The 25824-nt window shown below is 51.6% G+C and overlaps 6 protein-coding genes across 6 annotated transcripts; 4 read left to right on the top strand and 2 right to left on the bottom strand.

Annotated features, from left to right (window-relative positions):
- Positions 1-223: 223 nt before the first annotated feature.
- Positions 224-949, top strand: A1O9_07200 (uncharacterized protein; the record flags this gene model as incomplete). Its single annotated transcript, XM_013404146.1, has 1 exon — positions 224-949. The coding sequence occupies one exon, from the start codon at positions 224-226 to the stop codon at positions 947-949; it is 726 nt and encodes a 241-aa protein (XP_013259600.1).
- Positions 950-4279: 3330 nt separating this feature from the next.
- A1O9_07199 (uncharacterized protein) lies at positions 4280-5368 on the bottom strand (the record flags this gene model as incomplete). Its single annotated transcript, XM_013404145.1, has 1 exon — positions 4280-5368. A coding segment is annotated over one exon (1089 nt), but the record flags the coding sequence as incomplete, so codon positions are not given.
- Positions 5369-8989: 3621 nt separating this feature from the next.
- On the top strand, positions 8990-10546 carry A1O9_07198 (uncharacterized protein; the record flags this gene model as incomplete). Its single annotated transcript, XM_013404144.1, has 2 exons — positions 8990-9088; positions 9194-10546. 2 exons carry the CDS (start codon positions 8990-8992, stop codon positions 10544-10546), a joined length of 1452 nt encoding a protein of 483 aa, XP_013259598.1.
- A 2021-nt stretch (positions 10547-12567) lies between these two features.
- Positions 12568-14982, bottom strand: A1O9_07197 (uncharacterized protein; the record flags this gene model as incomplete). Its single annotated transcript, XM_013404143.1, has 3 exons — positions 12568-12615; positions 12673-14010; positions 14062-14982. The coding sequence occupies 3 exons, from the start codon at positions 14980-14982 to the stop codon at positions 12568-12570; spliced, it is 2307 nt and encodes a 768-aa protein (XP_013259597.1).
- A 6651-nt stretch (positions 14983-21633) lies between these two features.
- A1O9_07196 (uncharacterized protein) lies at positions 21634-23079 on the top strand (the record flags this gene model as incomplete). The annotated part of the gene is made up of 1 exon (XM_013404142.1): positions 21634-23079. The coding sequence occupies one exon, from the start codon at positions 21634-21636 to the stop codon at positions 23077-23079; it is 1446 nt and encodes a 481-aa protein (XP_013259596.1).
- Positions 23080-24816: 1737 nt separating this feature from the next.
- Positions 24817-25760, top strand: A1O9_07195 (uncharacterized protein; the record flags this gene model as incomplete). Its single annotated transcript, XM_013404141.1, has 2 exons — positions 24817-25512; positions 25605-25760. 2 exons carry the CDS (start codon positions 24817-24819, stop codon positions 25758-25760), a joined length of 852 nt encoding a protein of 283 aa, XP_013259595.1.
- Positions 25761-25824: the final 64 nt, after the last annotated feature.

The raw sequence follows: 25824 nt of genomic DNA, 5'->3' as shown, positions 1-25824 counted from the left end.
TCAAAAAAATCGTGCCAAGCCAAATAATTCAACCGATGTTTCCCCGGCGGTTCCCCACACGAGGCCTGAGATCTCCTCCTCACACGTGACCTCAGCCCTCTCACATGGAAGTCCAGAGCAATCTCAGCCTTGTCATTATCTTCATCTGCACCCAGGCTTCAGTGTCGCGGTCGTTGCTTGTTGAGATTCGACGGAATACATCGCAAGCAACCAGTAGGGCAATATGTATGCCACGCAGCCTCCTCGTCCATCGGCATATGCTCCCACCCCCTATAGCTATACTCCAAACACCTCCTTCTCTGCTCAAATCAATCTCGATGAAGAAGTGAAGCTCTTCGATTCGTCTGCCGAGCGCGACCTCATTGATTCTCTCGCAGAAATCTACAGTATAATTCGAACCCTCGATGGTCTTGAGAAAGCCTATATTAAAGATGCTCTTCCAGAGAACGAATATTCGGATATGTGTTCCAAAATGCTCAAGCAATATCGCTCCATCCTAAGTGACGAAACCGTTGCTCGTGAGTTTGTCGACCTGGACACCTTTACACGCAAATGGGATATCGAATGCCCTCGGGCAAAAGAGAGACTCAGAGTCGGCCTGACCGCAGATGAGGTTCTAACCCGTCCTACAGCTATGCCGGGTCCAGTGCAGCCTCAAGGTGCATCTGGTAGCCTGATTCTCGTTGCTACGGAGAACTTCATTACTTTTCTTGATGCTCTGCGACTTAACATGGTCTCCAAGTCGGCTTTACATCCACTACTATCCGATGTCATACAGTCGGTGAACAAAGTAACTGATCAAGACTTTGAGAATCGCGGCAAGATCATCCAATGGCTGATTACTCTCAATCAGATGAAGACATCAGAGGAGCTGAGTGACGATCAGGCCCATGATTTGGCTTTTGATATGGAACAGGCTTACAATGGATTCAAATCGATCATACGCTGATACGAGCCTTCATTGTTAGAAACAGAAGGCGTTGGGCTTTCCAAGCCAAACCCAGACACACGTTGCGATGCAGCCAACTTCTTCATCAAACCGTTGTGGCTCGACCAAACCTATACTACCTAAGATCAACGAAACACCAACGACCGAGACTTCTCCATTGGCTTTTGAGCCCCTGACATCACATCAGGATCCTAGCTTGTTGCCTCGCAATTACGGTTTGAGCAAGAATTTAAGTTGTCTGAAGAAGCCTTCTACGTAGGTGCAGCACGCACATGGAATGCAACAATCAGGAACCCAGGAAACCAATGAGGATTACTGCAAGCACTACGCAATGCGAAGGTGGAAGAGGGCTAGTGCTTAGGTCACGTGCATTCGAGGGCCAGCATTGGGGATGCTGCTGACGGTGAGAAAGACCATGTTCAAGTTCACGAGGTGGTCAAACGGATCAATTACGGGTAGGAGGCTGGAAGATTGCAGACATCCGCCGACCCACGTCATTGACTCATAGCCCGGAGCACATGCTTTGCAATCGCTCTTGATCGCGAGTTTAGCTGTTATGCCAAGTGGGATGTCAAGCTGACAGGATCATCACAGGAGATCTTGGTTCTGGACGGAGTATCGGCAATTGAGAAAGCACAAGCGATGCTTAAGCATTATTGATATGTTTTGCTCGGTCAGATAGCGACAGCGCACGTACCAGCAGTCCTTCCAATACATCGAGTGCCACAAATGCCCCGTGCGTGGGCCCACCTGATCCACGAAAATGGGAACCTGCGTACCATTAGATCTCAAGCACCGACTGTTGTCAAGAGCCACAAGCACCACACCAAGCACATGACAAGTAACATTCGAATGTTGCTTTATTGAGAGTTCAACCCTTTGACATCCACCTCGAAAGTTGTGCATTGAATCGGTGGGACAAGTCCACAGCATTGTTGCTTCAATTTTCCACTGTTGTGTCTCATGTTATGCTACGCAATGTCCCTCCGACCGCCTCACTGCCTGACTGTCCAGCCAATGCCACCACGCAGCCAGAAGGATGGGGCCGTGCCGTTCTTATCACTGCGTCTGTGCCATGACACAAACACAGCCTTTCCACACATGTAAAAGGCGCTCCCCAGTGAGGCGATGTACCTCGATCGACACAGAGAATGCCCACGACTCTTGCCCCGAGGGAGAGAAAGTTCCGACATGCCCAGAAAATGGAAAAGAACCAATGAATGTCCAATCGCTGATGGACTTGATATCTGAAGCTTCGAACCACCGCCCCCAATCCACGGTGCGGAGAACCGCACCTATTTAGAAGAGTGAAATGAAACACAGGCACAGGCACAGGTCGCCTGATCGAAGACCTGCGATAACAAAATTGCAAGGATCATGTTACGATATATATACACACATATCTATAGCGCAACAAGACAATTGGCTGCCTGAACGACTTCATATCAACCTGGTTAGTCTTGAGCATATTGCATACGGCAATGCTTCAGGCATCCAACCTACTCTGCCGCTCTCGTGTCAATAAGGAAACGAAGACACACTTTCTCAGAGCCGCACTATCGAAACTGACATGCATTTGGGCACCATCTCCTACATGTACTCTGTAGGATTGTCGATATTCAGCTCGAGGACAGTGCAAATTGTGACCTCTGGGGTCACAGAGTTCAATTGTTTCACATAGCACGCCATGGTACAGAGACGCCTCGCGCTTGCATTCGTCCTTCCATGCCATCCCTTGCGATTGCCGACGCCATCGTACCCGGAGAATATACGTAGCCGCTAATGTCTCGTCCGTAGTACTTCGTACCAGGAATAAGAGTAACGAGAATCGCATTTTCATCGTTCGCTTCATGTGAGATGCAGTCCGGGATCAGCGGTGTCACAGCCTTACTCGTATGTCCACGTCTTCTATGACACCCTCCTTGGGGCCGGGACGCAGTCATAGCACGCGGCGTCGTGATTCCGTGAGAAAAGCACTGCAGCACAACCCAAGGGAGTCAAGTCAACGAATACAAGAAAAACAAGGACAAAGCATCACGAAACGCACGAATTCTAGTGCCGAGAGATCTCCATCCTTCTCAATGCATCCCGTTGCGCTTCATACTGTACGTGCGCCCAAAGGATAGTCGGCGTACATGGGTGACACACACACGTAGGTAAGGACCCGGGGACAAGTAGAGGGAGCCTCAAGGCTATCATGAGGCTGTAGCATTCCCCAGCCCTTGGTGTACGTTTCTTGCGTCTTGCTTCACCTCGTGCAACAATATGCGTGCCACTATCCTTGCCTGTACCCTGTAAGATGGGTGAATGGCGACTGCGGCTCGCCATTGTTATATGCTGTAAGCGTTCGAATTGAAACACTGACAGCCGAAACAGAGGTGCAGGCTGCAGGCTATAAGCAGCGCCAACAAGAGCCACCAAGGCAGGATTTCAGAGCCGTGGAGCATACTTAGGTGCTGTGCCACCGTGACAGCCGGCATTGAGCATCTGTTCGGGCGCACCGATGAAACATTGTGAGCACTGGGGCATGTCTAGGCGGGAATAATGCAAAGCAGAATGCTCTTAGAGCAACATAGACAGAAAAAATCCAGGTGAGCTTTTTGTTGCCCGAAAAGATTCGACATTTATATTGGACGTGGTATTCCCCAGCAATCATATAGCATAGGATAACATTACATAGGTAGGGCACCTGGTAGTGCATGCAGCTCCCTCCGGCACCGCTCTCTTTCCCAATTTTCGTTTCGCCATGTTGCTCCTCTGTTCTATAACACAGAATGTTGCTTGCTGGTTGCTTTTGGTTGATGTTTTTCTTTACTACTCCTCGTCCTTTTCTGGGCCACGCCACTGCTCTGTTACCTGCGTCATTGCTAGTCTCATTCCCCATCCACATTCTCACTTCCGGTCAATGTGAAATACAGTCGTTTCTCTTCCTCACGGTTTGGTTCTTCTCCTGGTCTTTCCCCTTCTTCCAGACCCTAAGGGCTCCCGTGTACTCCGTACAACAAAAAGGTATATATATCAGCACTCAAAACATATCCAGCGTTCGAACCATTCTTTACTGGTAGGTAGGCAATAAGGACGTTATGGTTGTACCCGTCCAGGATCTCACATGGTTCCTCCGTTTTCCATTTTCGTCGATAAATTGATGATTCCATCCCGACCCCGAACAAAAATAGCCATAAAAGGAGAGACGTATCCGGAGGTTTCGATCCGAGACATAAAACGACATCAAAAATAGGCACTCGAACGCCGCGCCATGTATAAACATAAAGGAATAGAATTGGCCTGTTGCTGCTAAGCACACAAGTCACACCATCATTACTGAGTGTTACTGCTGCCATTATTTGCACCACCGATTTGTCTGACTGATACACTTCTGCCAACCTGGGCCTGTCCTATGCTCGCGACATCTGAAGCATCATCTGCATTTACGCTCTGATATAGGGAGGAGCCTCGACTAAGTGTTGGTCGGGCGCCCTCTACAGCAGCTTCTTCGTCATCTGGAGGGTCGTTAAAAGGCGATCCGTCGATCGGGCTAACAGGAGTCGAGTCTGCGAACGGATTCCTGGTCGAAACAGGAGTTTGTGGGTGGTCTGAATCTCGTGCAACTGGCTGGTAGGGAGGTGGTGCGGTGGCGGACGAAACGGAACGAGGAATTGGGTCTGGTGCTCCCGCAATGATCGGGTTCACATGTCGGAGAGGGCTAGGATTGACAGGGTGTGATCCTGAAATGGCATCCCTATATGGAGGAGCAACTTCATCGATGCTGTGAAGACTGGGCTCTGCGCTGTGAGCACCATTGCGTGAATTGTTGCCTGCGCTACGAACGCTCGGATCTCGGCTTCGAATACTGTTACTGCTGGAGAAACGGCCGCCCATCAATAACTCAGCGTCAAAGGAGAAGGCTCGTAGATGTCGGGACCACTTCTTGCCCGACTTCTTGGGCTTCTTTTCCGACACAGAGGCACCGGCGGCCCTCCTCTTCCTCCTCCTAATACAGAATAAGAGCAGAAGCACACCCGCTATGGCCGCTACAACAACAGGGACAGCAACAGCGGCTTTGAGTGCTGAGGAACATGATATGCTGTTGCAGGAAGATTCTGAGACGGTTACGACACCGTCGCTGGTGTTGCTGGCAGCATTGCTGGCAGTGTTGGATGCGTCGTCACTTATACTCGCAGTCACAGAATTGCCAGCTCCGGTAGTGACAGTGGCGAGGGTGGTTCCTGCGCCAGAGAGAGAAGCACCGGCAGTGCCAGTGGTAGTAGAGGCAGTGGTAGTGGCAGAATCACCTCTGGTGCCAGTGCGGGTAGTACCAGTAAATTCGCTTTGCAGGGAAGAAAATATACTGTTCATGGCTGATGTTCCTGGACCGTTGGTGCCGGTAATGCCAGAGAAGGCTTCAGAGTCTGGGTTTTCGTTGTCGGGCATGGTGGACGGGGTTGTAAAGGTATTTGTGAAGGAAAAGCTATCACCAAAGGAAGGTGTAGGCTGTGTAAAGGTATCGGAGAACTTGTCACTCCTTCGGGCTACACGTGGCCTCGAGAGGAGCAGAGGAGGGCGGCCCTGAGAATCCAGAGTGGTGAAGACCCCGGTCAAGCCCAGAGTCCGACATGTAAAGATAGGGACAACTGGGGAGAAGGGAGTGGCAGGACAGGGCGTCCAAGTGTCTGGTCGGTCAGCGGACAGGTGTTGGTGGTTGGTCGACGGGTGGTAGGATTGGGGGCCCTAAGAGTCAGACGAGATTTGGGGTGTAAGAGAACGAGAGGGCAAGATCTGCTCTGATCAACAAGGCGCAGCAGATACGAGGTGACGGTGAGAGGGACTGGTGCCTTATTTTCGTGTCGTGAATAGAAGGGATGAAAAACGATCCTTGATATCAACGGAGGTATGTATTTTGCAGTCTTTTGGATGATCTCTACCAGCTCCGGATCTACCAGAGCATTGAGACAGACTGTAAACTAGCAGTGGAGGATCGCAAAGGATTTGAGAGAAAGCTGGGAAGTGGAGCGAGGGCGTTGGGCCGGCGAAGGGGTCCTGGGAGGGATGTCAGAAGCATATCCCTGTTCCAGCCACATTTTTCCAAGTTGGTTGCCAAGCTCAAGCCAACGCCAGGGCAGTGGGCAGCTAGGAAGGTGAGAATCTAAGGTAACCAAGAAGGGACGAAGGTAACCATTGTCTGGTTACCAGTGACCACACCACATACCACTTACCAGTGGCTGCCAGCTGGCACCTGCTGGTCAACGGACCTCCGAACACCATCTTCGGGCTTCAGCCCCAGTCCACCGCTCAAGCCCACGACCCAGCCCTATCTACCTAGGTTGCAGGCGACGGGGGCTTGCTTTTAGGCTAGGCAACCCCCAGCCGCTTAAGAATGGGCTTCTGCACCTTAAGATCTCCTGCACATGACAGGAGGAGCTCCCTGCTATTCCCGCGCCACACGAGGAACTGTGGGTTGTTTTGTTACCTAAGGCTAAGTCCTCGGCCCTCTTATGCTTCCTTCAGGTACCTAAACTTCAGCAATTCAGCCTGGTAGTCCTTTTCCGCCTCCTTTGTTGCGTCCTTTGTTTGCCATTATTTGGTCATTCAACTGCAGTGCGCACGGCCAAATATCACGCTGAATGTCCAGATACGCCCATTCCATGTTACATCACGCATATCCAGCATCTCATCTTTACCCACCTAAGACCTTCATCACCATGACTCCGAACAAGGAGTCCGTAGTCAAGTTCCAACTTGGGCCACGCACAGTCGCCCAGGTGCTAGCATCTAATGGTGCATGGTTGCAAACAATTTTAGAACAAGGACCTGGTCATGTCCGTGGGCTAGTGAGCGGCCCCTGGTTTCTAATTGGTTATGAGTCACATGACACGGGATTTATAAGTTGCGACTCCCCGGCCTCCGACATCTGCCAAGCTTCGGTTCGCCTCTTTCCTGAGACAAGCTCTTCGCTTCCTTGAACGGCTGGACTCTTTGACTCAAGCCAATATCGCCCAGTTCTTGAATCTTGCACTGGATGACGTTCTCTTCCGCCTTCGCTTCTGCGTTTGCTGTCCAGCTAGAAACCGACTTGAGACGATCAGTTCTACTTTGACTGTCTGTCCAAAACCCCTTACCCCGTACTCCCTACGAGTACATTTGAGCCTCTGTAACAGCCTTGAGGACTGTCTCAGATACCTTCTGCAGATCTGGTTTGATCCGCATCATAGTTATTCATACATGTCTAGAGTACGGAGTACGAGATACCTCGTATTCGGAACTAGGTCCTTGTGTCACCTACGAGGTACGGAGTACTAGTGTTCCTGCAGAACCATCTCTTTTCACACAGGGTGGAGTACAAGTAGGTGTTTTGTATTGGCCTTGCTTATGTACTTGGTACGGAGTATCCGTACACAGTGGGCACCAATTATTTGCAATCCAGACATCACAGGAATGGCCTCGCACCAAGAGGCTTACACAATTCCGCCAAACACAGAAATGCTCTCCCCTTCCGGATATCACGCCTCAGAACTACCCACCGTGATTGGGCGTTTTTATATTCTGCAACACGGCTCTCGTAATGCAAAATGCGACATGTCAACCTCCACACCCTGCAAGCCACGGTGCGGCGCTTGGCGAGGCTGAGCTGACAGAGTTTGGTGGCCAGAGGTAGTTTCGTATGTCGAGATTGGCTTGTGGTGGAACTCGGATCCTCGCCCTTCTCATTAACCACCCCTCCAACAGGATCCTTCGCTGGCAACAAGCTCTTGAGCTATACTTGGAAGTGCTTAAATGAAAGGAAGTGGCTTCAATGGCTTCGCTGCACCATTAAATTGGCGATGTTAAGCATAGCTATGGGTACGAAATGCCTCCGGAGTGTTTGAAAGCATGACTCAGAACCACTCATTGATTTGTGCATCCTGAGGAATGCTGGACTCCTTCCCCTGATAGAATTGGGTGGCAGAATCAGTGCAGGTTGGCAGATCACAGCGTCTCAAGTCACCTCAACTGACAATATCAGCTGGCGTCCTTGATTTGCAGTGGATGATTCTGGTCGATATCCATCATTTCGAAAACGCCTCGTTTTCGTATTGGGACTCATTTTTGTCAGGATTCCCGTCTGTTACGCCCGATCTTGCAGCTTTCCTAATCCTTCAGAACTCTACTAGACAATTACATCTTCCGCTAGGAAGTTCTAACGGGTTTGGATACTGCAGACCAGTTCGTTAAGTCAAACCACAAGGCCGGACCCTTCTGTGCTTTCGTGTAGAAGCGCAATGCCTACTATGCCGTACGAGAGGACTCTGAAGCTATTAAGTAGCCTGTCCTTGAGTTGAGGAACATCACCGCAAGGTAGTGTTCAACCTCCATGGAGTTGTCTTCGGATCATGGAGTACATGCGTGTATAACCTTGCCATAAAAGATGCAACGCTTCAGTGAGAGAGTCCTGTACCAGAAGACTGGGTGAAGGTCCAAATAAATACAACCTGGGGTTACATCCCTAAATCCACGTTATCTCCTCCAAGGTGAGTGGAAATAGGCAAAAGGTCAATGATATCAGCGATGAATGTTATGAAATTACGATTATGTACTTTTGGTTTATGTAAAACTCACTGCCCATAGTTCGAGGCAGGAGCCGGATTGCCGAGAGCTGCTTGTCCAGAGACCAGGTGACTGAGATATTCGTTTCTATCCACAAGGCTGAGTTGACCTCACCCTGCAGCCAACCCCTGCACACGAGGCTGCTGCAAATCTATCACGTGCTTGATATCCCCAATTCAGGTCTAGCCTCAGTCGGCCTCAATCGGGTATTGGCAGGCGACGTCAGCGGCCATCCCCACCGACCGTGGTTCTTCGCCGCTCGCCCTCGTATCTCTCAACCACCGCCTTCGTTACCACTCGTGCGCAATCAATGCAGCCACTCTTGTCCCTTTCCACCGACGCCTTCGCTACTCTTTTTATTATCCCCCTAGCTAAAGCAGAAAACATCCAGTCTATTATTTACGCTAACCTACCGCCACCTTCTCGGAACTCGGGGCGTCCACCGAACGTGCCCAAGAGATGAGCTTTCGAAACGTCGTGAAAGATGGATGGCATCCAAAAGGACGGGATGGAGGAAAAGAATCTTGGAGGGGTGACTTCAAGGGCATCAATCAAGTGGTCAGTACTTGAAACACTGTAACTCCCTCGCAGTTATTTTATTTTATTTGCTGCCTCGGCAGAAACAACAGGCGGATGCTATTTGATAACTGATGTTTGCAAAAGGCTGGCTGGATGGGAAAAGGCAAAGATGGCAAGGCAGGCGAATCTTCCCAACAGCATGTATCCCGCCCTCTGTCAACGCTCAAAGATCCGTCCTCCTTCGGTCCTCCTCCAAAGAATGTTAACTACCACGGTGGTGCTGCTTTGCCCAACGAGATCACACCTCACCGAGACGGCTGGGGCGCACCCTTGACCCAGGATCAAATACATGAGGCAAGTCTTGCTGCCAGCCGTCCAGCCGAAGAGGAGGTGCAGGAGCAGGTAACACCAGCTGGGCCTCCTTTGCCATACCGCGCGGACCGGACAGGTCTGAGGACTGATCATTTACCTCCACCGCCGACCGCTCGTCGCGATATCAATACAAGTCCAGCGCCTCCCAATGGGGCGCAACAGCCACCCAAACCGAAACCAGGTCTTCCTCCTAGGCTACCATCACGACAAAACACTGCCAGTAGCGTTGCTGGGCTCCCAGTATCCTCGCCTCCTCCCGCCTACGAAACTCTGCCCGCCAAACAACCCAGTCCACAGCCAAGTTCGCATTTTGGAATCAATCAAGCTGCTGTCAATCGACTGGGGGATGCGGGAGTCTCAGTCCCAGGGCTTGGGATTGGATCCCAATCCACTTCCACCAACCCATGGCAAAACGAACCAAGCCAGTCCACTATTCCAAAGAGCCCGTCACCTAACCCTCCCCCTTCAACGGCCCCAGCGCTGAACCAACTTTCAGAGCTCCAATCTCGCTTTTCCCGCATGAACTCGACCACCCAACCACCCCCGCCTGTCCAGCAATCTCAGTCCCAAGCCCAACCGCAGGGAACAAGCTGGGCCGAAAAGCAGGCGGCCCTACGTACTGCCTCCAACTTTCAAAAAGACCCGTCCTCCGTAAGCATGTCAGATGCCCGCTCCGCAGCCACTACTGCCAACTCGTTCCGCGAGCGGCACAAAGAGGACATTTCGGCCGCGGGTCAGCGTGCCAATCAATTCAATAGGAAATACAATGTGACGGGAAAGCTCAACAGCTTCCTCGAGAAACACAGCTCGCCATCGTCCGAGACAACACCACAGATTCCTCAGTATCAGCAACAGCAACAAACGTCGACTCCGGTAGCCGTACACGAACCTCATAATTCCTCCGCTGTCGCGCCGGAACACATTCAACCGCAACCACAGGTCCAACAGCAGAGCCCCGAACTCACAGCATCGATATCAAGAAAACCGCCGCCGCCACCGCCGCCGCCGAAGAAACCAGCCAATATGCAAAGGAGTATCAATGGAACTGCTGGAAGCGCGGGTGCTGTAACAGGTGCGGTGTCCCCGCCACCGGTTCCATTGGGGACGAAGCCAGGTTATGCTTAAACCGGCGAATCTCATTAGTTCTGTTCAATCCATGCTATATGGTAGCGATTAAACCCGGACCCGGGAGGGAAGAGGGGGGTGAAGAGGCATGGTGTGCTCTGGGGGCTTGGGTTCATAAGTGTGTCTCCGATGGGGCTTTTCGAGAACCCAAGATCTTAACCAGTTTACCAGTGTAGTCTTTCTCAGGTCTTGGTCTATTTGGACAAGGAAGGACTCATTTTTGATGTTCTCATTGATTTTGATCAAATACTCTCTCTATTCTTATGTAGGGAACATGAAGATGATCATAGTGCGTGCGCGTTCGAACAGATGATGTGTTGGCTGTGCCAGTTGTAGCCCACCAAGGCAAAGAACGACAGTAGTTTGCATTCCCCACTGCAGAATATATATCAGCATGATAACACTGTACGTTCGCCTGACATTCAGAAGAGACATCGCAGCATTTTGCCTCCACAACCACAGTGAAACTCTATGAAAACGCCATCGGCAGAGACACAAGGCTGCCTATCGCCGACTATCAGGCAACTCCGACTGCTCTGAGGACGGCGGGCCGAGTCCCGCGCAGTAGAACATAACTATATCCTTCCGCCTCCCGCCTCCCGCCTCGCTGCAAGGGGATAGATCGCTAGCCAAGTGATCCGTCCATCAGGTTGTGGTTGACTACAACGCAGAATGGCGAGGAGGCGGTATGTATGTCGTACGCACACACACCAGACCCCGCCCCCGGGGGGGGACAGAGAGTGTGTGGACGGGAAGGCTCGATCGGAGATGAGCTGCTGAGCTGGTAAGTGGGTAATTTTATTGCAAACAGGACAGAGGAAAGGTGGTGGTGAGATGAGTACACAAACACACTCTGCTTCTGGACACTACAGAATGATATTTCATCACGAGTCCGCCCGGCCCGCTGATTGGGGATCGAAAATTAATCATGTGTAAAGAAAAGACTACCATCAATCACGACCCGAGCACGACCACGAAGCTAGTGGTTATAGGACCGATGCTGATTGCCTTACATACTATACTGGCTTGGTGAACGAGACCCGAGTCTCTTGGAGTAGTACTACCAGATCACTACTTGCTCGCACGGGTTCCGTTCACATTGTCCGTGAATAGGAGGGGGCCTCCTGAGTTACGCACATCCTGTGAGAATGTTTCCTTCCTGTTGCGGAGTCTAGTAGGGAGAGGTTCATGTTCACTATAGAGGTATGTGGCTTGATATGCCAATCATATCATAGTCCAGATACCATGGTTCTGGAGCAGCGTGTGCTCGTCGTGTGTGTAGGTAGAATGGGGTACTGTACACTAAAAAGAACAAAGCAATTACGGCAATGATGAATATAATGTGTAGTAGCCAATTCCTCAATCATCAATTAAAGCCCTCCCTTCCAGAAAGTTCAAGTTTCTCATCTTGCTCTCTGCTGTGTTTACTATCTTTGATCCTGAAAAGAACGAAGGGTTCCTCTATCCCTATTGACTAGATCAATTGGATCCAACCTGGGCTACCGAATAAATTCTCAGCCCATCGAACCGACGCCCCTAGTGCGAGAAATCACAAGCTGTAGTGCTCTTAACATCCTCCCTCCCAACGTCTCCGGGACTTTTGATTACAAAAGGATCCGAGAGTCGAGCAAGATCCCTTTCCCGTGATGATCGACCTCGAGGAAAATAAAAGGTAAAAAAGAATTGGATATGCCAGCAAGGACCTCCTTCGGGTTATGCTCCCCCCCAAGGCGCCGAACACCTTACTGTGAAGTCAGTCGTAATAGAAAATGCAAAATAGGAGGGCTTTTTTATAAATGTACACTGGGTGGGGCTTCCGCCACACCCAAAAGGTCTTCGTGCCGCAGTCTAGCAACGAAAAATAATGCTTGAATGCACATGTACTATCAGAGTCGTAGAAATCGTGAGTGTGTTGATGATGGCCTGAATGCTCACTGATCGTTGTTTGAAGCGCTCGAAAACCAATGCTGATAGCGGAGATTTCCCTGGGTATCCAAAGACAAAGGCATTGCGCGTTGGTTCTAGAAGAAATGTGTGTAGACTTTGGATGTCTCGTGCACCTCCATCTCCTGAAGCTCAAGTTAGTAGATACTCATGATTAAGACACTATCATGATTCAATCTCACCATTTTGAAGGTGTTCAGCTCCTCTTTAATCTGCTGTGCCAACATTGGAGTCAGACGGTTGCAGGTCGCAATATCTCCACGGCGATCATACTCAGCACTTGGCCAAGTGTCATGGAACTGAATTCGTGGACTGAACGAGATGTTTCTCAATAGACTTGCCGGTGTCATGGCGGGGGTTTTCGAGTCAAGACTTCCGAGTCTAGCCATGGAAGTGAAATAATCGTCATGGTCGTTGTTCTCAATGGTAATGGAATCGGTTCGTCGATGACCCGAACGTGGTGGGTCATCAGCCGGGGTGCTTGGTGCGCTGGACTTGGGTGAATCGTTCACGTGAGGGATTTGTGGAAGATTGAAATCTGGAGATTTGTTGTCGGACGCCCTGATCTTGGGTGACGCCTGGTTCGAATCATTGCGCTTGAGAATACCCTTCTTTACAGCGGCCAAGACTTCAGCGCGCTCTCTCTCCCCACCAACAATGCTGCGACGAGACCTCGTATCACTTGAGACTGTACCACTGTCGAAAGACAATTTTGCGTCCACTGAATTGCGGTCGAGCTTGGGAAAGCCAGTCCCACCTCCAACCTGATCATGGGGGTTCACGTTCACATTGACCTTTTCACGCTCGGCCTCCACCGTCACCATGGAGACTTGAGCAGCAGGCGCCTCGTTGACTGGCCCGTCGGCACCAGGGACACCAATCATCGATTTCGGACGAAAGAGGCCAACAAGCGAGCGTGTGCCCTTCTTGACGCCCTTGCCCATTTTACGGAGCATGATAGACGCCGATGAGGCGGTAGACGAGATTGACAAGTTATCGGTAGAACCAGTGAAGAATTGTCCTTGGCCGGAGTATATGCTCTCACCCAAGCCAGCAGCCTCTTGCTTTTCAGCGATTCGGGCTTGTTCTGGTTCCAACTCATCCTCATATTTGGAACTTCTCTTTGCCGATATTGGCGTTTTGCTTGCTAAACTCTTTTCATGGTTGTTTTGTGCAGTGGCTTTTCGTAGTTCCGCGGCACTCCCAAAAGAAAATGCTCTGCGCAGTTTCGATTTGGATTTCTTGGCATCTTTTTGACTCAAGGCGGCAAGCTGCTCTGCAGCAGAGCTCGAGGGAGGCGGCTGAAGATGACCAGAGGAGGATACTGCAGGTGCAGGTGTTTGTTGATTTCTATCCATGTGTTCTGAATTGAGGTCAACCGGGCGAGACAATGGGGAGGGTTGTCGAATGCTGGAATCTCGTGTGTGGGAATGGGCGGCAAGTCGGGTTTCCTGCCTTAAACCAGTTGCCGAGCCTACATTGGAAGGTAGGGGGCTAACAATTGGTTGGTCCGCTCGAGCCTAGAAATGGTTAAAAATGGTGGAAGACAGCGGTAAGGAACATGAGCTTACTGATCCCGGTCGTGAAGAACGTCCTGACCTTGATGAGGTCCTGCTATCTGAGCTTGCTGTGTGTGAATGAGTCGGCCGTTGAGCCTGGGCATAGGTGGGCTGCGTTTGCTGTGCCTGCTGATGGGGCAGAAAGGCATTGGGGTGGGGAGAAGATGTGTCTTGAGAATCGGTCGAGTGAATCAAGCCAGCAGTCTCAATATTACCCAGGCTGCGCCGTCGGTATCTTGCTGCCAGATCTGGTGATTGGATTCTTCCCACATGCAAATCGTCCGCACTTGAGTTTTTGCTCCCGGAGGGGCCGTACGCAGAACCTCGATATGAAGTCTGAGAACTCAATGATGGGGTACTGCTAGATTGAGACGGGTGACTGTACAACGAGCCCACAGCAGCCATGCCTGAGCCAGAGGGGAAGGCAGAGCCGACAGCAACACGATTTGGACCACTCTCTCCCTCAACTCGTTTGCCGCCGTTCCTACGATATCGATCTGGAGACGGCTTCGCTACTGTCACAGGAGATGGAGTTGGGCCCATGAACGAACCAGTGGTTGATATGACAGGAAGGCCTATTGACAATCGGCTCCCAACATCGATCTGGGGAAGGGCGGTTGGCGAAGTTGGTTGGGAAGAGGATTGAGAAGCCTGAGGGACTTTGGGAGCCGAAGTCGATCTTCCCGCGCTGCCAGGGGTGGTGCGGTACTTCGCAGCCAGTTGAGGAGTTGAAGTAAACGCATAGGGTGCCACTGGCCCGGTGGCCGGTAGCCCTCGATACCCAGTGCTTGAAACATTATTATATCGGTTGGCTTGGAAATTTCTCGACTGTGGCTGCGAGGCCTGAGGGGAATAGCCCCCTGACGAAGTTGGACGGCCGATCATGGTGACAGTGGTTGTTTGTACAGGTAGTGTTTGGACCAAAGCAGCCATCTTTTCCTTTGCTTCGGTCGATGTGTGTTGTTCCAGCCGAACGGGGCAAGGCCAGACTCACGTTTCGTGAGTCGGTTTTTAAACTGGGGGCAGGGTCGAGGGACAAATAAACCACGTGTTGACTGACTGACTGTGGTTCACCAGTTAGGCAAATTCATTGGAGATCGAGCCCACTAGATGGATGGTCGAGTATAGAATGATGAGAGCGTACCTGAATATTACTCTAATACGAGGCTTGACCGCTTGACATGGGCGAATTGCCAGGATGCAGCGGACCAGGACACCGTCAAAACTGGACGGGTCGAACAGGGATTTGTATATGGCTCGACAGGAACGAACGAGAGTTGATTAAGAAGCGTAGAAAGTCGAAGAGCAGAATTTCAGCAGAAGGATCGAAATGAGCAACCGACAATAGGAATTGAGCTTTGGGGGGGTGAATATCCCTGAGCTCACGAAACGAATGTGAGAACCGCGTCCAGGGCCGCTTCTAAAAAAACAGAACGAGGCGAGACACGACTGAAGGGGGAGGAAGACGACGAGAAACAAAAGTGTATGAAGAAAGAGTCGGAGAAGAGGAGGGATGGATGATGAGTGGGATGGTGGTGGTGATTGAGGATTGGTTGTGTGGAGGGAATGAACTGGAGGAAGGAAGAAAGTTCCAAGTTGCAAGTGATAGGTAGTGCCGGCCGGAGGTGGTGATGGTGATGGTGGTGGTGGTCGACGTGATGCTTGGTAAGGGTGAGAAGCGCAGGCAAAGGGAAACTATGGTTGTGCCAGTGCGTGCCAAAGCCAGAGCCACAGCCAGTAGGAGGAGCAGTGGTGGTTCCCTGGCACTCCCAGGTGTCCTGGGTGGGTTAGGTACCGACAAAGACAGCGAGGTGCTAAGCTGCACCAGTGTCAGTTAACAGGCACTTTTGGCAGCCAAGGGTGGTGGATCGGGAGAGGGAAATGCGAGGGGCTTCAACTAAGCGTGCTTAGGCTGCTTTAGGCACGGTTAAGGGAGGACTTCAGCAGGCGAGAGGGCAAATCTGAGGGACCAGAAGGCGACAGAAACGGGGCTTCTTCACTCTGCCCCCTTTACAAGTGCAGCGGTGCGGTGCGGCTAAGTAAAAGCGGGAGATGGCATGACTGCACCTGGTCCAAGCTTCTAGTTTGTTTGGCCTTGCTAGGAATGTGTGTGGGTTTATACAAGAACGCGATTCCTTGTCCTTTGCACATTTTTATTTGTTTACTCGTTCGGAGAACGGAGGGTGCTGCGGCTCCCTCTTGGATTGGCCCCTACACGTGTGTCCCTGTCCCTGTCCCTCATCTGCTCGGAAGGTTGCCAGTAGGCAGTAGGAGTGCGAGCAGCCGTACAGTCGGTGGCAGCATGTGCGCCGTCTGCAGCAGAACACCGCGGTCACCTATATCTTGGACGTGTGTTGTGTGTATTTTGTGCGATTCTCTTTCCATGGCGGTGGTCCGTGGGACTACGGACTCTGGCCAGTGAATGTGATTTGCTACGAGGACGTGCCCAGGTCCAATGTCAGGCCGCGGCCGGAGGAGTCGTCATCGGACAAAGTCAAGATTCAAAGGATGGAGCAGGGGTCGGTCTATCGAGCGACCAGGGATGCACGCGAAGGAATGACCATCGCAGACGATCCGCGGAGCCAAGTGAGCAGATGGTTTCTCCTGTTGAGAGGCGCAGTCCTCGCGATCAAGCTGGGAGTCAGATGATTGGACCGTTGAAATCTTAGGTTCGCGTCCTTGCCGCGGAACACTTAGGCTTTCAGTCAGCACCCAGTGGGGCGTACGGTGCGGGCGCTTTAAGCTCCTTCTAGGCACGGCCGGCCCCTGGAAACAACCAATACTGAATTGTAAGGAATACCCGTACCAAAGGGCCTGATGAACGGAGAATGTGCTCGTAAAGATACCCGGGTTTTCAGCTTGCTGCATCTCTACTTCTTTGTCTTTCTGCATAAGAGTGGGCATACCGGATACCTGTAGCCAGAGCCACAGGCATCAGGGGTTGATGGATCCGGATATCATACCATCGAATCTGCAGTATGTATTCCGTATGTACATACACGTAATCTTCCCGGCGCCCCTCGTCAGTTCGTCGAAAGCGATCGGTGGCTGAAGTCCAGTACCGACTGGGCCAAATTACGCCAGACGTGCTCCTTGCACGCTTCTGCATTTCAACCCGCAAGCTGTGCTCACTATTCCCAGTCTGCCATGGCGCCCGCATTTCGCTGCTTCAGACTGCAAATTTGGCTGGACTTGTGGTGTTTCCCATTTAGGATGATGAGCTGTTCAGGGAGCCACTACGGAGTACGCAGGACTGAGGACGGAGCAGCTCGCTCACAATTTGTCGGGGTTCTACGTTGCACTGCATGTTGGACGGAGTAAGTTGTAAGTTGTCAGTGGTAATAATGCTTGCAAGGGCCCGATGTTGCACGGTATCCCTGTGGTTCCCCAGGTCTTTCCAGGCTCTTAGCATTATGACTCGTGAGTCTGGCTGTGCCCTGCACGATGCATCCTCCGATCATCTCGTCTATCCGAACCACTCGTACTGTGTACTCGTACTACACAGTCTACTCCTCGTAGCCATCTTGGCCCTTCCTCCAACTCTTGCGTCACCATGAGCACAGTTTCCTGTCGTCAAAAACTAAAAAATGCCATGCATCATTCAACAGAACCTACGACTGCGACTGCGACGTCCTCGGCAGCTGTACTCCTTCTCCGAAATAATGTGTCCATTCTCCTGTAGATCGCCGCGTATCCTTTGGTCTCCGGACACATGCCACCTGCTTCGGCTCCATCTTCTCGTCACTTTCTAGCAAGTGCCAGTGCAACCATTAAGCACGCCGCCTCAAGGTTTGATCCCCACCTGCTGCCCGTCGAGTGCCAGAAGAGCCGAACAGAAGGACCAAGCATGGAAGGGTTCTTCCTGAATCCTGAGGGCACTCTCGTCTTCTCGGCCTCTTGCCCGGGCCAGATCGATCCTATCAAGCCACATGCCTCATAGACTTCTGAGTTCTGACTCGCACATGCATCCCGTGGGCGACTGGGGCTAACTACATGCATATGACCATTGACCGGCTGCCGCCTTCTGCACGAATGTTTCATGTGTCTTGTGCTAAGGTGTCTGGTAAGCGAACGGGCGGCGTGATGCAATACGTGTGTCCCCAACCCTTAAGCTCCACTTGACTCAGACCAGTGCTGTGGTATCAATCTGTATGTCTACCTATGTAGGCATGCCGTACGATTGCACGTCCTGAGGCGCACTAAATTTCTGGGTTGACCACACAAGTTTCGGAGAATATTTCTGGGAGTTGGCCTAATTATGTCGAGCTGTCATCGTGGAACATGTCTGTCAAAGGCACGGGAGAGCAACAGAGAAGGATAGGAACCCTAGCTGAGTTGCCGATGCGTGAGGGGTTCGAAACTGGTTACTCACGCGTAGTCCGAAGTTACCATCTGCACCATCCAGGCACAGGTTCTTCATGGCCAACCGTCCATCCCGCGTCGCCATGCCCATGCACACAACGCTGTATCTCCATCTCCACTAGGGAGGAGGCAAAAATATGTTCGGGAGTGATGACTGAATAGTGACCACATGCCTCGCTCGGAATGAACATCACCAAGGTGGTCTGATCTTCGGATAATGTCGTGGCTCATGTGTAGTAACGAGTGGTCTCAAGCAACAGGTCGGTGGCAGCAGGTCATTGATATGCAAGCCCTTGTCACCTGCCTCACCTTGGAGGCTTCGACTCTGGAGTGTAAATGCCAGTTGTGCCTCTTGTCCCACGGCATTTTGGAAAGTGCGGGGGAGTACGAGTATATTTTTGTTGGGATCAAGGGCCTCGCCCAACTGGTTGGAACCTGGAACTCTCGGCAGGAGCACCAAGCCCTCTGGCTTATTCATTGCCACGGCTGTCCACTGTGCACATGACTCGTGCACTCGTGACCCGTGACTGGAGGTCCGCTCTGATGGTATGTACCGACGAGCTACGACAGGGGGACTCATCGAACCTTGACATTTTGCACTGGGATAGGCCTGGATCATTCTGTGCTGAATTACTCGTACGGAGTAACTCTCCTGCATAGTCATGAATGGATTCAGCCCGGCAAGGATTCGTGGGCTTTGTTTCTCCCCCAGATTCTATTCTCGACCGCGGGAGAAAAAGAGCATCTTGGAAGTCTTGTCTATCCGTTGGTATCAACCGGACTCCTAGTCTGCCGTGCCACCTGAACTCTACCCCGGAATGGAAGAACCCTGCTTACAGGGTGATCTGATTCTCTGAGCTCTTGTCCGTTTGTGCGAGGAAAGAAGTCCAAGACCTGGGTGCTCAGCATCTCACCCAGACAAAAGCACTACATACTATGTAGTTACTGTAGTTGGTCGGTGGCGATCAGTCCCTCGGTCCCTCGGGCCCCTCGCCCCATTTAGTCCCTGAAGAGATCTGAGCTGAATCTCAGGAGGAAGAGGCTAAGAGATGATTTGCATGAAGGGCCGCCACGGGCGTTCAATTGCAATCTCGGCTTGCGCGAACCCCCTCCTTGCTTCACCTGTGTGGGTTTGCCTTTGTTGTTATTGTTGTTGCGGAGGGGCTCTGTGCTTCGAAACAGCCATCGATGACAGCTGATGGCTTTAGAACTACTCTCATCTCGCTTTTAACTGTAATTGTTAGAGCCATCCCGATTACAACGTCTCCTAGAGGCTATCACAGCAATTTCATCGTTGTGGTGTCCACATTCGGGTTACTGTCCACGCTACGACGTCGCGCTACGTCAATCAACAATAATGCTCTTCCTAGGTTACTCCGGATTGCAAACGCCCAAAAGCCACCATCGCGCCCTCCCTAAACCGCCCCCAAACGTGGCTCTGACCCCCCACGGCTTCCCCCCCTTAGGCACTCTCACCCCGAAATCGCTGGAGTCTGCGGGGCCATCACCCCAATCGAGAGTCCCTCCGAGTACTCGAAGGCAGTTAGAAACTACCTAGCACATGGCCATTGCATTCACTCTGCTTCCCCTCGTAGATTAAGCAAGCAGAAGGACCCTGGACCAGATGATCGGTGTCACGAGAATTTGGACCTCGAATCAATACTCGTCCATCGATATTTGGCCCTTTCGTCCTTGTTCATCTCGAATATTACTCGCACTGTACTTGCCTCACCAGATAGCACCGTACACGGTTTGATGTGGTGTAGGTAAAACACCTCGCTCACGGCAACCGTGTTTCAAGGATGAGGGAGATTGAAAACTCCAGGACACCCTGATGTTGATGGTATCTTCTCTCGGAGAACGCACTCAGTGGATCCCTGGGGCCACAAACACAAACAGTTCCTTGACCAGAATCCCGCCTCCACGGTAATGGAGGTAATTGCCATACCATACCTGCATCCTTCTCTCTGGTCGTACGCTCCAACGGGACCATGAGTTATCACGGGTGTGATCGAAGTCTCCGTGCTACCACCAGCTATTCAAAGTCAACCTTGAACAATTAGCGTCAATACCCGAGCATGGTTCTTGGTGATCAACCTTCTTGTACGACTCACCAGCTCTGGTCGCATCCTCGCCTCAGGGTCATGCGCTCGCCGTGCTCATGGCAAGCGTTTGTGGACGAATCAACAGAATATGCCACAACAAAATGTCAACTATGTGTCATCCGCCAGCTGTGATCCAACACCTTGAAGTCGGTGATCGGCACTTGGGTTTTCTGACCGACTCTTATGTATAGCCATATTTGGAATCCAACGGTTCGGTAGGTCCTCACATCTCGGGAGCTATCCTACAAGAATCTTGCCTTGGACAATGCAGTCCAACCCAACCGCGAGGATGCAACAACGCAACTAAAGTCCCCATGTTTTCGGATTCGTGCGAGGCCAAACGGCTACCATTTCTAAGAGGCAGTGAAGATACGACGTACCACCAGATCATCCGTTTCGGCAAGGCCAAGTTTTGAAGTGCTAAAATGGTCACTATTATGCCTTCATCTAATTTGAAACTGAGTTGATAGCAACACTAGCATACCTTGGGTTCCAGCACCAGACACCTTTCCTATGGCGGCCCTACAGTACGGAGTCCTTCCAGTGCTTCGCACATCTGAAACCCAGGTGTTCGGACGTATCGAACGAATTGCCCAAAATGGTAGCAACCACGAACTACAACACTTGGAGACCTTGCCGTCAACCGCCCTGCGACTGGTCAGTGGTGATCCTTATCAGAAAGTCAGGCCCAGGGTCCTCCTACTTGGCACGCTGTGGCTCCATTCAAGACTTACCAAGGTTGACTCTTAGCGTAAGCCAAGCGTATTCTAAATTTTAACGCTAAATTCCTAGAGGCTAACCCGTCTCAGAGCAACCCGCGAGTTCGAGCAGGCTTGAATAGGGATCTGGATCCATTGCAACAGCCGGTTTCGTGTTGATGTCTACTGTAGGTGCCTTGCACGAGGTCGGTTAAACTATGCGGCCGCGAGGTAAGATCTGACTCAGGCGTCGATAACTACATACATAAATCCTTCAAGCAAAGCATCAACCTCAAAACCGCACTCTGTATCTTCGCTTACCACAGTGATTCTGTATACCCAGACATCCTCTTCTGCAGTCTCTCATACTCCTCAGAGTATTCAGTGGCCATAGATATATTACTTCACCTCCCACAGCCATGCCTATCATTAGTACAGTCATCAAGGGCGTTGGGGCAGGCATTGGCATGGCGCACGAAGCCGTTGCCGACCACAAGGAGAAGAAAGCCGCTCAGAACCGGGGTGTCTCCCCTCACCCGCCAGGAGGATCCACCGAAGAGCAAATGAAATCACTTGGAAAGCAAAGATCGAATGAAGACCGTGAACTTGATTCAAGCAGCAGTGATGACTCTGATCTGGAAACGGACCGCGCTGAATGGGCTCTTGACAAAGCTGCCCAAGAGCTCGAAGAACATTTACCCAGCTACGATGAGTCGGCAGCAGCAACCTCACCATCCCCCGAAGAAATCGCGAACTCGTTTGTCCAGACACTTCAACTCTCCAAATTGCCCCCGCAAACCTACACGCCATTACCAAATCCAGTGATCCTGCCCCAGCGCCGACCAAAAGACAAGAGCCGTGGGTTTGTGCGTGCTTATGCTCCCCTCCTCGGATCGTGCGCCGGGATTGACCAGAAGATGTTCATTGACTTCCTCAACGACTTCGACCGCGCCTCTCGTGCCAGCCCGGTCTTCGATGTAATCAACGTGGCCTGTTTTGCTGTGGGAGTGATCCCGAATCCAATCGCCATGGCCGTCACAACGGCTGTGCAGGTTGCCTCCAGGACCGCACAGGAGGTCCAATCTCGATACCGCCGAAACACATACCTTGATCAGATCAACGAATCCCTGTTCAAGCCTCGTGGTCTTTACTGTTTGATCATGACCTTCAAACCCGACAACCCACACAAGCCGGTCCTAAACCTTGATGTCAGGAGTCAGGAATCCTCTGACCAAGGGCTTCTCAAAGCGACTTCTACGCCCGAGTCTGAGATTCGCGGGAAACTGAAACAAATCCGTCTTACCTCAGGCACGACCAAGGGCGAGTTGTCGCTCCCGGAGTCTGCGCCATTGATATATCCGGCTGTGGACGCAGCGGCGAGGGCGGCTCTTGAAGCCGAGGGTGGCGCTGGAGCTGCTCCCCAAGAAAAGGAGCAAAATGCATTCAAGTCCGCTGGTGCTTTCATGGCCACATACCTTGACCGACGTGCGCAGGCGAGCTACACAGGGTCGCATCCGATGTCGAAGCTGGCGACACCGCCGCCTGAGAAAAAGTTTGCATCACGCTATTCCGACCCCAACCATCCAGCAAACTCGGGAACGATTCTAGGCCTCCTGACAGGAGGAAAATTCGACCCCAAGGCCAGGCGTCGAGGTGAACGCGCCCAGCGGCGCGCCCATAGGAGAGGATACCACCTGAGCGAAACCGATGTGAAGAATGCGGAGATGGGAAGACTCCCCAGGCGGAAGAAGGGACTCATGGGCCGCGTGTTACACAAGGATGTTTTGTACCTCACCATCGTGAACTTGCCTAGTGAAAGTGAGATGAAGGAGTTGGCGCAAGAGTGGGAAAGATTGAACTCCTAGGCTTGAGAGTGACCCAGTTGGACGTACTTCCTCTTCGCGTGTGGCGATATCATATGGTTATGAAATATGGGCCATACTATCTATCATGGCTAATGACTAATTTTGAACGACCTACGTCTACTTCAAAGACAGTCCAGTCCGAGTAACATTGTCCTCGCCGTTCGCGATATCACTCGATCTGCATCTCAATTAGCACACGATCGGGCTCCAGTGATATTCTATCCAGCTGAGGGGAGACCAAGTGCTGTCTGGAGGACTCAAGGACCCCAAGGGCTCCGCGGCGGCAGAGGCCGATCACATTAACTCCATGCTTGATCCATTGCAATCGTAAGCTCAACTGAGTCATGGCCGTATTATACAGTCTACTTTAATGAAGCCAACTGGCTGGACATTGTGGTGGTGCGCAGCTTCTCTTCCTTGCATCATCCGTAGCCACAGCACGTTCTTGTAGACCGTCGACATGTCCGATCCGGCCCGTTGCGTGCAGAGAGAGAAACAATCACAGGTATAAGGGGCCTACTGGACTTTCCGGTGGCCCTAGCACCTACCAAGCCTCAAATTTCTAGAGAAGCTCTAACCGAAGGATGAACATTAGTTTTGGGGCGTGCAACTTCGAGGAAACTTTGTGCCTGCCTACTCGCTAGGTAGTACTTCGTATGTACGAGCTTACCGTAGGTTTGATGGGAGGACATGCGGGCCGTACGTGGTAAATAATCTTCGCCAGAGACGAGCGGCACCCAGAGGGCACCCCTATCTGCACCTTACCACCCCAAGAACGAGGGCATGCGGTGGACGTGACACCAGAGCTGTGGACTGGCTTGAGATTTGAGAGGCTATGTAAAGGGAACGAGCCAGGCTGCAATTTACGCAATGACCTTGCACAGCAGTGCCCCATTGCTCCCTCGTGTGAAGGTTGTAGTCGGTGCATTTCCATTTCTCCTCCCCAAACTCACCATAGCCATTGGTCTGTGCTTTCAATAGTACTGTAGACTTTTGTCAGATTCTCCCCAGCCATGTCACCAGACCGGACTCTGCTCTAGCTTGGGAAATGAAAGACCCATCATAGCAAGTCAGAGTTCCGAAATCCCCGTGAGGCCCTAAATCCCTCAATTCACCAATCTGTTGTTTTTGCATCCAAGCAAGTATTCTCCATCTGCGTGCGCGCCCACGGGAATTCCACTTGATATTAGGTTGCATACAACGACGGAGGTACTCCGTGCTTCGGATTGGTATCCAGTATGCCATGTCGGAACATCCCTTGCAGGTCTCGCTAGCAGAGAAGCTTGATCTTATCCCGGCGTTCGTCTCCATTAGTGAGTCCAATTTCTATTCAATATGAGTGCTGTCAAAGCCAAACGTGCTTTCATTGACCATGGCCATGGGCATGGTTAGCCTTGGCAGCCTCATATGCCGCTGTGGAATACCCATTTCGTGGTTCAAACAAGGCAGACACGCTCTATCACCATATCATTCATGCAATAGTTCGCAAGGTACGAGTGGCATAAGGCTAGTTCATCCGCCTCATTCGGCTGACTTGGTGAACATTAGTTCTCGAAGCGACTGAGTGTCCCACAAGCGCGGTATGCTTCTAGCATAATATTTCTTTTGTTGCTGGCAGATACTGACCGTCGCCGATTGCACCAAGATGGGTGGAACCTTCATTCAATGCTGCCTACCGAAAGTGGTGCACTACACATAACTTCCACCCTTGTATCGTTAATATATCCCCACAGACCAATGGATTCTGGCTCGGGAGCCCGTCCTCCAAAACGGTACTGGTCTTCTTTCATGGTATGTATGCAGGCCGACTCAATCGTCGTCGTCAGCGCAAGGCTGATTTCTATCCCAGGGGGCGGGTTCGCCTTCCCTGCCAATGATGGCCATCTCAAATTTCTGAGCTCAATCATGGATTCCATGAGGAGTCGGGGTCGACCACTGTCGGTCCTCATGGTGGACTATCCATTGACGCCTCTGGCGAACTTCCCCACCCAGTTCCAAGAGTCGGTCAGTGCAGTAAGATACGTGGTGGAAACATGCAACTACCAACCATCCCAAATCATTCTTGGAGGAGACTCGGCAGGCGGAAACCTGGCTGCATCCGTGATCCTACACTGCCTCCAGCCATCCGAGCATGTGCTTCCTCTTCGTGTAGTTACACAAAAGAGCAAGTTCAAAGGACTGGTGCTGGTATCTCCGTGGGTATCGTTTGATATCACGCTAGCAAGCTTCACACGGGAACCTAATAAGGACTATATCCAAGCCGAGTCAGAGAAGCGATGGAGTGATATTTATCTCAGTAAGGGCGAACCATGCATCTACAACGAACCGGGCCTCGCACCTGCCGCGCTGTGGAAGGACATGCCTGTGCAGGACGTTCTCGTCACCGCGGGTGCCGATGAAGCCCTCATCGATGGCATTACCAAGTGGGTGGAGGTTATCAAGGCATGTACCAATTTAAATTGACTCGTGTACTACAAGTTGCTGCCTAAGCTGACTGACTGACGTTGAACTCTGATGTATCATAGGTCCACAACACGAACGTTATGTACAATATCGCGCAGCATGAGCCCCACGAGGCTCCGATCATCTGGTCAGCATTTGGGGACCAGCACGTGACGGAAACGGAACGGAAGGTGGAGGCGTGGCTGCAATCCCTGTTTGAGAAGATTCCAGATGCCTAGTCACTACGAGGAGTATACTGTATTCGATCATCTTGACTAGTGTTTGATCCATAATCATTCATGA

Source organism: Exophiala aquamarina (assembly GCF_000709125.1).
Source record: "Exophiala aquamarina CBS 119918 chromosome Unknown aczIA-supercont1.5, whole genome shotgun sequence".
Lineage (NCBI taxonomy): Eukaryota > Fungi > Ascomycota > Eurotiomycetes > Chaetothyriales > Herpotrichiellaceae > Exophiala > Exophiala aquamarina.
The sequence above is the reverse complement of the archived record's forward strand: the minus strand, read 5'-3'. Positions and strand labels throughout refer to the sequence as shown.